The following is a 12613-nucleotide window of genomic DNA, read 5'->3' on the forward strand; positions in this document are numbered from 1 at the left end:
GTGTGTGTGTCATTGCTTTTAAGGTGCTAATTCAATTAATTATTTACTAACCCAAAAGGATGCTTTCGAAAACAAAAGCCCTTCACTCTTCCAGTAATAAAAGTACAAGCTTGATCCTCAAATGGCACTTCAGAAAAGGGAAGCGTCGGTTTGCGATCCACCAGTTAACAAATGAAGTAGAAAAGGTTAGGATGGTGAAGTAACAATATGAACTACCAATCCCACAAGCCTTTGCGCTTGCACCGGATGTTGATGTTTTGCTGTGTCGGAGAACAGAACGGTGGAACCCGGCCGAACAACCAGACTAAGTTTCCATGGTTAAAATATTCGACGAACGAAAAAAAGAGATTCTTTCTGTGATTGGGCACGTTGATCTCTGTTTACCATAAATGTTCTTCATATATTTCGTGTGGTGGAGTATTGCTAGTGCTAGCTTTCCGTAGCTATGCTAACTGCTCAGGTTGTGGTCGTGTGTTATGACAGCTCAGCGGGGGTCCTGTTAGTGTTGATGTGACACCACAGATTTTCTCACAAAGGTCTAGTGTAGTGCGTGTCAACTAGCACCTGTTTGTACTGTACTGATGTAAGTGCCCTTCATAATCTGACAATCCTTATAAGAATACGCTGTTGTGAGAGGAACAGGTTCCACCACCTGGTGACAGCCCAGTAGCGTGTTGTGCTGATTGTTGTTTGCAAGTGTAAAGTCCAGTTTGGAATTATTTGTGTTTCTAGGTTGATTCAATTCCCTATGTCACCTTAGTAGACTGAACTGCCCCTACAGGTGTTGTAGGCATACAGGAAGTGCTGCAAACCCAGCCTTCCTATTGCAAATATGTTGGCATACCGCTTTAACAACCAAACATAAGACACACATTCCAAATTCCGAGTTGTTTGGTCACTCAGGCCTCCTTCATGGTGGTATAATCTGGACAGGTTTGAAATTAATCATCTTCATAGCACTGAATTGCATATTTTTTGGTCCACAAGTTACAGCCAAACCTTCCTACTTTCATCATCATTGCATCATCGTCATTTCTCTATCTTTTTTAACCTTGGTTGATCTGGTTTAATGTTGCCTTGATGGAAACCATTTCATGAGTTGTCTGAAGGTGTTGGGAATAATAGGAGGAACTTCTTCTTCTGTAACTCTTTGTCTTTTGAGGAAAACCGAGGCATTGCCATCTTACCCTTCTTACTAATGTAGGTGTCCGTCTCTGTCTAACCAACAGGTCATGCATGCCGTCGGGCCTGTAGCCCGCGCCTCGTAGGCACTGACAATTTGAGCCAGCCTGCTTCCCGTAGGGGGAAGGTGTCTGCCTCCTTCCCCTGCTAGCCTCGTGTTTCCCCCCCCTCCACCTCATCCCAGACACTGCCACCCAGGCCCGGTGTTCCCTATGCTAACCCTGCTGAGCATGTTCTACTATATATGTCTGCGGCGGCGCTCCAGGAGCGGTACGCGGGGAGAGGCGCTCAACAGCCGGCGGGCGGTGGAGTCGGGCCAGCGTACCGCACTGCCCGTCAGCCTGGAGGTGGAGCAGTACGCCAAGGAGGTGCTGGACTTCAGCCCGTCAGCCTGGAGGTGGAGCAGTACGCCAAGGAGGTGCTGGACTTCAGCTCGCACTACGGCAGCGAGAACAGCATGTCGTACACCATGTGGAACCTGGCCGGGGTACCCAACGTGTACCCCAGCTCGGGGGACTTCACCCAGACGGCCGTGTTCCGGGCCTATGGGACCTGGTGGGAGCAGTGTGCCAGCGCGCCGCCGCGCTACCGACGCACGCCCCGGGGCTTCCACAGCCAGGACTACATCGAGCTGGCCTTTGAGGAGCCTGTGTACCCCATGGCCGTGGAGGTGCTGGAGACCTACTACCCGGGCGCCATCGTGCAGATCCAGGCCTGCAACCTGAACCCTTTCTCCCAGAACACTCCTGCCGATGTCAGGTAACGACGGGGGAAGCGCGCATGTAGGATCGTAGGCTTACGTTTTTATGCAGCGCATCTCCATCCAGTTAGAATGAGATTCGGCTTTAAGATCTGGCTGTATCGTTGCCATGGAGACGGCTCAGAAGGCTTTGGAATTCGTTTCTAAGGCTGGCTAACGATCCTATTTTCCATGTCTGCATTTTGTTTTTTATTTTTCCTACTGTCATCACCACCACCCCTGCAAATGCCTAATTTAAGAGCGACGTGCTGTGCTACACAGAAGAAAGCTACTAATTCAACCTAGTGGGTTTGGCTTGAAATAACCATTCTGTTTTTTCATCCAAACTATATAATCCAACATGTAAGTTACTGTAGACAGTCTTCTGAATTTGTTTTCCATTTAAAATCTGCAATAGGGATCTGATTATGCCAGTAAAAAAATCTGAAAATCTGAAAAATAAAAATGGACAGAATTAGATTTTCCATTACTATGGCAACCACACATGCACATATTTGAAAAGTCACATGAAGCTGCTTTCATTAGGGTGTTTCAATTTATGCATCTTTTTTTCCTTTTTTCATTTGCTATTAAGGAACATTCCTAGATAGGTACCAAGGTTATACAAGCCAATGAAAGAGCACAGGCATTTTGGTGCAAAAATGGGTCTTTGGAGATGCTATGCATCATGCTGTACACAATAACTGGTTTAATCGACATACCTCAAAGAAACTGAACTGTGTGCTAACAGTCTATTGATTGGGATGGATGTGTCATGGTTAACATAATCACTCGTGGCTTGCAATGCTTTCAGGGCAGTAGTTGTCTTTAGAGGGGTTGGAATATTTGTTTTTCTCCTAGTTTGTTATTGTTTTATAACAAGACACTAACTGTTTTGTAGACCATACAGAAAATGTATTATAGTATCGATGATACCAAGGGAATCAAAAGACATGGAAGGCGTTTGAGGGCCCCGGGCCAAAGCACTCCCGACCTCATTGTACACCAACCGTGACTTACCAAGCGTTCATTACAACACGTATCACCCATGACCACGCCGCCCACGCCCCATCCACAAAGCCCCGTCTTGCTTGACCAGCGCCTCTCGCTCTCTCTACCCCTTCCCCCCCGGCCGGCCGCCCCAGGTGGGAGGTGCTGTGGTCGGCGGAGCCCACCAAGGTTCTGACCCCGCAGGCGCGCCAGTTCTCGCCGGCCATCAAGCAGATCAGCTTCCCCACCAACCTGCTGCGGCTGGAGATCAACAGCTCCCTGCAGCAGTACTACACGGAGCTGGACGCCGTCATCCTGCGAGGCCTGCGGGAGCGGCCCATCCTGCCTCTCTACAAGATGCCCGTCATCGGCGTGGGCGACCTCAGCGACAGCGACGAGGAGCTGGCCGACATGGCGGCCGCCTTCGGGCAGGGCGGCGGTGACGGAGACGACGACGGGAAACCGCACAACGCGGGCAACGGCCACTTCGACCGACTCCCGTACGAGGTGATCGCAGACAAGCTGCCAGATGAGCCTCGTTGAGAGGGTTTTCAGACCGTCACACACACACACACACACACACACACACACACACACACACACACACACACACACACACACACACACACATCCAGGTGTTGATGCGCGCACACAGACACGCAGGCTTGTGCCAGCTCTTGACATTTGATCGTTTGAGCGAGCAGAGAGTCATTATTCTGCCTTGAAGACAACCTGGGGTTGTCGGAACCCACAACCCGCACACACACACACACGTGCACACGTACACACGCACACACAAACCCCTCACCCACACACCCTTTTCCCACACTCAAACACACACCCCTCCTTAGCAGGTCTCTTGATATTATCCATATTGTCTCCTCTTCAAACCACTGACATTAGCACTATTTGTCACGGCTGTGTTGGTTTCGAAACCCAATACAGCTATTATCTGTCAGCGGATATGGAGTTGAGCAACACATGTTGTTTATCTGCTACAGTACCACTCATACACACACACGCACCTCTTTGCCGTCTTATTGTTTTTGTTAAAAAAGGTTCAAAGACGTCGTTCCTTAACATGTAGTGTCGACACGCTTACTTTTAAATTGAATAAACCCCAATAGTAGACTTCTTGGGGGAAAAAGATTTTGTGATTCACTGGCAGATACTCATGGTTTGTCTATATTTCAGCACTCTGTGTCTAGCAGAGTTTGGCCCAGTGTTCAGCCTGCTCCAAGCACTTAAAATGACTGCAGAATTAAGTAGTCTTGTTAATCACACTTTCATCAGTGCTTGTGATGCCCTTACATGTTCTTGTGTGGTTCCCCTGCATTGTCCTTGTATGTCACTTACCCGTTTAAATTTTTTTGTTCCATTTTCTTTTCTACCTTTTCCTCGCCCTCCCACACAAACACACACACATACGCACACACACACGCGGCCCCCTAGCTGATCCAGCTGATACTGAGCCACCTGACCCTACGGGACCTCTGCCGTCTGGCCCAGAGCTGTAAGCTGCTGCACCAGCACTGCTGCGACCCGCTCCAGTACACCCAGCTGAGCCTGCAGCCCTACTGGGCCCGTCTGAGTGACGCCTCGCTGGGCCACCTGCAGAGCCGCTGCTCCCTCCTCCAGCGCCTCAACCTCTCCTGGACGGGGAACCGCGGGGCCCTCACCCCATCTGGCTTCACCAGGTCAGAGACAGGGCGTTGTCATAGTGATGCACACCGTGAAGGGGTGTCACCTTGGAGTGGGTGGGTGGGCGGGGGGGGATATGTCCCTAAATGTTGTCTTTTGGAAGGGGGATGTAAACACACAGTCACACTGAGAGACACACAGTCACACTCGCACACTGTATTCTTTTATTTAAAATGTTTTGTTAACACTTTACAATAAGGGTACAGGAAATAGTAATTATCCTTGAATTAACCATGAATGAACATTTGTTTATGCAGTAATAAGCAATAGCTAACAGTCAATTAAGAACTAATGTTCTTGTTATTATTTACTAATGGTGTTCATGTTTACTTATGGTGTAAACTAAGGTAATTGTAGTGGCAGTGTGGCAGATGATGGCTTGAAAGCAGAGTAAAGTATGTCTAAGATTATGTTGAAATGTTTGAAAAGGTTACATCAACTGATTGCAGTAATGTTAGATGTTAGTTAATGATAGATAAAAATCGTGATTCTTACGTAAGTCAATATTTTCCCTCAACCCCTAACAGTCCACTAAGCCTTTGTCCCAAACCCCAAAAGCAAAGGCTTAAATCACTTTCACGTGATTGCATTGACAACACCTACCCTCTATCAGTGGAAGACTCTCACTCTCTCTCTCTCTCTACCCTACCTCCGCCCTACAGCTTCATGAAGGCGTGTGGCCCCAGCCTGGTGTCTCTGGAGCTGTCCTGCTGCCACTTCCTGACGGAGGCCTGCCTGGAGGTCATCTCCCAGACCTGTCCGGGGCTGCAGGAGCTCAACCTCTCTTCGTGCGACCGGCTCCACCCCCAGGCCTTCACCCACATCTCCAAGCTGACACGCCTACGTCGCCTGGTGCTATATCGCACCAAGATAGAGGTAACACGCTCGCCTTGTAATAGATGGAGGTAGCCGTCATGGCTAACACACACTGAGATGGCGGTAGCCGTGGCTAACACTGTAGGAGCACACGCTGAGATAGAAGTAACCCACGCGGCGCACCTTATTATAGCTCACACTGAGATGGAACTAGCCGCTGTGGCTAGCACTGTAGGAGCTCACACTGAGATGGAGGTAGCCGTCGTGGCTAACACTGTAGGAGCACACACTGGGCTGCGAAGCCTATGATGTTATTTGTAACAAAGCCATGGTAACCTGTTGTTCCGGGGAGCCAGCGTTACCATCTTCACGTCCAGTCATGCCCGTACAGAAAAAAAAACGACTGAAAACAGCCGTCCCTTTTAAGTTTTTCATCTTCACCACCTCAGCATTTCTCAGCAGTGTGTTCGTCGTGTTTTGGGTTGTGGGGTGGAGGAGGAGAGGAGGGGTAGTGTAGGGTTTCTGCACTGGAGCTGAAGGAGCGTGCTCGGAGTTGTTGTTTTCTGAGACCGACAGCTAGGCGCGCGCGTGTGTGTGTGTGTGTGTGTGTGTGTGTGTGTGTGTGTGTGTGTGTGTGTGTGTGTGTGTGTGTGTGTGTGTGTGTGTGTGTGTGTGTGTGTGTGTGTGTGTGTGTGTGTGTGTACAGTAAGTGTATTTATTTCTGTGTATGTGTGCATGAAAGTGGGTTTATTTATGTGTGTGTGTGCGCGTGTGTGTTTTATTCTGTGTGTGTGTGTGTGTGGGTATACACACAAGTATATGTGTGTATAAATGCGTATTTTTCTGTCTTTGTGAATTAGTATGTGTTTATTTCTGTGTGTGTGTACACGTGCATGTACGGATGCCCTGACACCTCAGCTGTCGTTAGCCTGTCACCCCTCTAATTAAATAGCTTGCGTGCAGCAGTGCAGCTCTTTGCGAGATGCCAGACACAGACCCCAAACACAGGTGCGTGTGCCACTTGCCCACACACACACGCGCGCACACACACACGCACAACAGGCAGCTTTCACTGAGGAGCGTCAGGCCTGACACCTTGCGCCTGCATTAGAGGCGCATGTGTCTGCAGTTGCGTGCTGAATCCCTCTTTCTTCTTATCACACAGCCGGTGAAGAGGTCCCTGGCTCTGCTGAGTGTGTGAGCAGGAGGAGAACAATAGCAACAGTCCTCTGGGTAGAAAGGCTTGTGGGAGAAGGAATAGGTTGTTGGCTCGTTATTCAATGTAAACTGATGGGGAGACCCGGAGCTTTTCCATGCAATTTAGTTTGTTGACATTGACGTTTGGATGCAGGGAATGTGTGTGTTTATAAGTGTTGCAACGATAAATCGATTAGCAGATTGAATGAAAATGAATGATTATGATTTTGATTAATTAGAAATGCCCAACGTGGTTCATGAAGGAAATACTTTCTCCTGGTCGCTTGACCATTTCATGCTTGAAATTATCAATGGCAAAATAATTGCTCCATGCTCAATTATTAGCTACATTCCTCATATTTGTATTTCAATCATGAGAGACTAGTATTTAAAACAAACAACAACATCCATTGACAAAACATTTAGACATTGGACACCATCAAATTATTCTTCAGGGTCCAGGATCCATGAAGTATGCTAGGAGATGAATGATGGTGTCCAGACGCTGGTGGTGGTGTGACTATGGATGGAGGTCCTTGGTTGTGGAGGACACCATCTCTTTCTCCATAGACAGGTGGAGCTCAGTCTCGGACGTGAAGGGGCTGGAGGAGGGCTGCAACGAGACTCAATGAAACAACAGAGAAGCGTCACGCATGATTGAGAGATATAAACACTGGCCATTTGCGTGTAATTGCGCTCCTGTTAATGCATGAGGTCCTGATTGTTTGAGGGATGAGAGTGAGGGGAATCTGATGACTGCATGGGAATTAAGAACTCAACATAGAGCGATGATAACTAGAAGGGGAATGTCGTCTTCCTGATTTAACTTTACATACATACATAAACATGTCTCCATGGATAAGCCTTTTTTCAATTCTATATATAAAAAAAATTTGACATTTATCCCAATACACCAGGGATTGAAATGCTTGCTTCGATCAACACTCTCCAACCAAACTTCCCTGTTTTTCCCTTTCTTGTCTTCTTGCTTTGTTTGTATACTGCAGCAAACTGCCATACTGAACATTCTGACCTTCTGTACGGAGCTGAGACACCTCAACCTGGGCAGCTGTGTAAGGGTGGGTTCACACAAACGCACACACACAAATTTTTTAAGTTCATTGTATTTATTTCTCTCTCTCTCGCTCGCTCCCTCTCCCCCCTCTTTCGCCTGTACAAAATTGCAAAGCTTTAGAAAGCAGAGCTCCATTTCATCGACAGCTTGCTTCTAAAGCATACCATGTGTAAATCTACATAGACCTGTATACTGTATCTTTCCTATCTTCCCATGGCCCCCACCACCGCCCATGTTAATGTGTGTGTGTGTGTGCGCGTGCGCGCACGCTGTGGGAACCCCCAGATCGAGGACTACGACGTGGTGGCCAGCATGCTGAGCACCCGCTGCTACTCCCTGCGCTCTGTGGACCTGTGGCGCTGCCGGAACCTGACGGACCGCGGCCTGGCCGAGCTGGTCTCCGGCTGCAGGTGGGGCTTATTCACCGGTCTCTCTGGGCTCTGTCTGTCACTCACTCACTCAAAACCAGAGGGGTATTCCATCAACCAAGTGTAAAGCCGGGCTTATTTCGCTTAGCCAGGCTTCTTTCAGCTAGAGTTGTGTTCCATAAACGTGACTTAAGGGAATCCCCGCTAAGTAACCATGGTCATTTATCCGACCAAATTAACCTGGTCGGGAGCATGTTATATGTGTATATATATATATATATTTTCACTAAGGGTCTAAGATTAAATGATGCAAATGAAATAATTCAATGAATTGCTATCTATTGTTACTGTGGCTATTTTTTCAACACATTTTTACACAAATCTATGTATTATCGCATAATCAGGAATCAGCGGCTGGGTGAATTGTCCAGCACTTGCCCTGTGATACGGACAACCCGAGTTTGCGTCCAGAGTATGTCATAGTATTCTTGGTGTTGGCTTCATTTTGTAATTCCCTTTATTAATTTTATTAATTCCCTAATTAAGAATATTCAAAGAAATGGAAAATAAATGGCATGAAAAGTTCTTTGATTTCTCTAGTAATCCTTCCTATATTATTAATTGCGTGGGGATAGAACCCCGGACGACCGGGTGCAAGTCTGACACGTTAACTCGAGACTATCTCCCTGCTTTCAAAGCCATGGTCAATATTCAATAAAAATATGTTACGCTTAATACTACTTATGCATTCAACAGATCGCCGATTTTTTTGCCAGGCAGCCTCCCTGTTTCTATTAATGGTTACGGTGTTCCCTTTTTGAGTTATTATGCTTGTACTCCTCATAGACCTCCACAAGCAGCTTCTGTTCGCTGCTGGAAAAGATCCTGCTCGGTCCTTTTAGGACATTTGATCCATGATTCGACCTTCACGGTTATGGGCTGGTTACATATCTCGATAACGTTAGCCTGGCTTGAACTAACCTGAGCTGAACCTGAACTGCGTTGATGGAACGGCTTAAGCCTCAAGTGGAAGTTGGCTCTAGTTCTAACCGGGCTTAATCATCTAAGTGCCGCTTTCGTTAGCGACTTTGATGGAATACTCCTCAGAGCACCACGGCTCACCACGGCTTGGCACAGAGCCTGTAATGTAGGGCCTAAAATACCCCAAAAGACCCCCCCCCAGGACTGGGGCCCACAGACCCAGGTTAACACCCCAGGGTGACATCAGATAAAATAACCATTTATGGCAGAACAGTTGCTTTTATTATTATTATTATTATTATTAGTGTTGTTGTTATAAATAGTACTATTATTATTCTTTATGTGTTTTGGTCAGTAAAAATGGGGATTCGGAACACCCAAGAGTCGGACCACCCAAGCCACTATTTTTTCAGCCTTAATTATCTGTAAAACTAGAGGCTTTCCCCCATCTGCCGTCAGGACGCTGGAGGAGCTGGACCTGGGCTGGTGCCCCACGCTTCAGAGCAGCTCCGGATGCTTCCAGCACCTGGCGCGCAAACTGCCCCGCCTGCGCAAGCTCTTCCTCACTGCCAACCGCACTGTGTGTGACGCAGACCTGGAGGAGCTGGCCGCCAACTGTCCCTCGCTGCAGCACCTCGACATCCTGGGTAGGCTGTAGACATGTGCTGTGTACTCCACGCCTCCAGTAACCAATGGGTGTATACGTTGTGAACGGTTTTAATGATGCGCTCCAGCCAAGGGAGCGACACAGGACCACCGTGGGCATTATCGTTAGCTTCATGGTCTCTGTCTCTCTCTCTCTCTCTCTCTCTCTCTCTCTCTCTCTCTCTGTTGGTCTGTCTGTCTCTCTCTCTCTGTATGTCTGTCTGTCTGTCCCTCTCGCTGTCTCTGTGTCTGTCTCTGTCACTCCCTGTCGGACTGTCTGTCTCTGTCTCTCTCTCCGTTTCTGTCTGTCTCTCTGTATGTATCTATCTCTATCTCCCTCTGTCTTTCTCTCTTGTCTGTCTCTGTATGTCTGTCTGTCTCTATCCCTCTTTACCTCTCTGTCTCTGTTTCTGTCTCGGTCCGTCTCTGTCTCTCCATCTCTGTCTCTCTCTCTCTCTTCATAATCCTGTGTGGCTGGTCCAGGCACCAGGATGGTGAGTCCACAGGCCCTGAAGAAGCTGCTGCAGTCATGTCCCAGACTGCTGCTGCTGGACGTGTCCTTCTGCTCCCAGCTGGACAACCGCATTGTCCAGGAGCTCTCCGCCCTCTTCCCTAAAGTCGCCATCAAGAAGAGCTTCACACAATAACCCCTGGCTCCCTCCCTCCCTCCCTCTCTCGCTCTGCACACTGGCCACGCAGAGACGGAGGCCGGGGGCGGTGACTGCTGGCTAGCCAGATAGCGAACAAAGGATTTCATCAAGACGTCACAGGTTGTGTTAGATATTGGAGGAGAGGTTCACTCCTGGCAGGGGTTTGAGACGTTATCCGTGATCAGCGGGTTAAGAGTGGAGGAGGCAGCTGAACTGAACCGGCTGTCAGACCCCGCCCCTCCCCTCCACCCTTTCAGAGTCATAGAACTATTGGATTGGACAGATTTGCGTTTTAAATCAGGGGGGAAGGCTGCAAATCTGCTTGATTTCACTTGAATTGTCAGCTCTTTTTTTTGCCAAACTGCACATGGCTTGAAGCAATGCCTTGTTAACCCCAAGTCAGGTTTTAAGTAAATGTTCTGTTTAATTTTATTGGAAGCCTCCTGTGGAAACACGGGCCAGACTCTGTGGGCCTTTGATAAGAAGGTTGATCAATGATGTGACCATGATTATAATGATGACGACGAGTGATTAATGTGAGAACGTTGGCAATTATTTGTGCATACATTACGTAATCGGGGCTTGTTGCTACACATAACCTCTTAAATTGTTTGCGAGTTCAGTTCTATGCAAGGATTTTAGAAGTCTAGCATACCTTTTATTTTGAAATGTATGTCTGGCACATCAGTCTCTTCTCCACGCATCAGTGGCATCTCTTGGAAAACGATTGATCAACTGTAGTGACCAGTGTCCTATCAAACACATTCCAGTCACTATATTGGATTGAACAAACTGGGATACCTGCATTTGCCTCATTCAACATTTGGTTGTGCTTGGTTGAAATCTATTACACCTGTCCGCCTGAAGAGCAGTGCAGGAGAACACGACTGGAGTCTTCACAAGCCTGGGTTCTAACTCTGCAGGTTTGGCCCCATGCCATCAGCAGTGGACCATCCAAGCTTGCTTGTTGTTGTACTCACAGGCTGCCCTCCTATGTGGAAATGGCCAACTGGTGACTGCAAAAATGTGTTAAGCAGCAGACTGTGAGCTTCACACTTAAGTGTAAATATTAAATCTTTATAATTGTCCTGATTCTCAGGGTTAGTGTTTCATTTGTATTTATTTTTTACACAGCCTACATTTAGTTTTCTCCCGGGAACCAGCAGAGCAGAGGCTGATATCCGGAGTCACGTCGTGGTGGCTATCAGATTCAGTAGAACTGCTGTTGATTTAGCTCAACAAAATCCTCCATGGATCAATTCTTAGTTCTATCTGTTGTTAGCGCTGATGTAGCTGAAAGATGAAGAGTGACGTCACTAACTGTTGGTGTAAACTACAGTAATTGTACCATCGTAAAAAAACAAAACAAAACAAAAAAATGTTGTCCATGGTTATTTATTGATCTTGTAATAATATTATGCCGCATTTGCAGTGCGAAAGTGCTAGAGGAAAAAAACTTTTGCAAATACTTTGAATACTTGAATTTTGCTTTTGAGCACCTGCTAGGTAGAATGGGAATTGTACTTGTGCCTTATGTTTCAGGGTGAATGTGGTGGAATGTCTGTGTGTTATTGATTGTTGTAAGGTGAGGTGCTTTGCTTTCATGCCGTTCAACCAAAGTAATCAGATAAACCTTGGCCTAAGCACCACAGCTATATTTATAGGCCTTGCTCATGGCCATCGTAATTAATATGCAACATATCTTTGTACCCCTCTCTTTTAATACTTTGTCCTTTAAAGTTGTGGCTGTGTAGGAGTCCACCTTTGGCATTTTTTATGTTATCGATTTAAAAAAAGAAAACATGGCCATGTAAATGGTATTGTATGTTTCTTGAATTTTAGGTGGAATGTCTTCAGTTTGGACAATTTTTTTTTCCAATTAGGTTTTCTAAAGAATATTGCTGAAGGAGTTTGATTTGGTTGAGTGTCAACCACTAATATTGCTTTATTTGGTAACATAGACCCTATTAAAAATAATTCTGTTCTGGCCGGGCAATATATGTGTTAAAAAATATTTAATTTCACGTTGCCATTTATTTTGATTGCCATGAATATGGTTTGTTATAATTCTGTTGTGGGATTAGGGGTGGGCCATCTGCAGGATACCTAGTTATGAGCCTTACTGCAATGTCAATGCTGTATTGTTTTAGCTTGAAATGCTTGAACTGAGAAGATGGCTTCTGAAGTACAAAGGTTGTGCCACAGTTCTGAAGAATTATGGGTGCTTCAATGTTGCCAGATTTTAAATAAATGCAAGGCCGAAGACTGA

At 46.9% G+C, this 12613-nt stretch overlaps 1 protein-coding gene across 2 annotated transcripts; it reads left to right on the top strand.

The window, feature by feature from the left end:
* The first annotated feature begins 275 nt into the window (after positions 1-275).
* fbxl4 (F-box and leucine-rich repeat protein 4) lies at positions 276-12613 on the top strand. Of its 2 annotated transcripts, none has more exons than XM_084472253.1 (10): positions 276-364; positions 1230-1529; positions 1580-1941; positions 3067-3418; positions 4364-4608; positions 5275-5488; positions 7633-7704; positions 7986-8110; positions 9509-9696; positions 10178-12613. In XM_084472253.1, the coding sequence occupies exons 2-10, from the start codon at positions 1395-1397 to the stop codon at positions 10339-10341; spliced, it is 1857 nt and encodes a 618-aa protein (XP_084328379.1). In that variant the 5' UTR covers positions 276-364; positions 1230-1394; the 3' UTR covers positions 10342-12613. The 2 variants fall into 2 exon arrangements, with proteins under 2 accessions (XP_084328379.1, XP_084328378.1); XM_084472252.1 differs by having other exon boundaries at positions 288-583.

The sequence above is a fragment of the Micromesistius poutassou genome (genome assembly GCF_964030765.1).
Source record: "Micromesistius poutassou genome assembly, chromosome: 8".
NCBI lineage: Eukaryota > Metazoa > Chordata > Actinopteri > Gadiformes > Gadidae > Micromesistius > Micromesistius poutassou.

Coding starts and splice junctions, on each gene's coding strand:
- fbxl4 (XM_084472253.1), top strand. CDS start 1,395: ATGCTAACCCTGCTGAGCATGTTCTACTATATATGTCTGCGGCGGCGC. Junction 1,942..3,066: donor AACACTCCTGCCGATGTCAG/GTAACGACGGGG, acceptor CGGCCGCCCCAG/GTGGGAGGTGCTGTGGTCGG. Junction 5,489..7,632: donor TATATCGCACCAAGATAGAG/GTAACACGCTCG, acceptor TGTATACTGCAG/CAAACTGCCATACTGAACAT.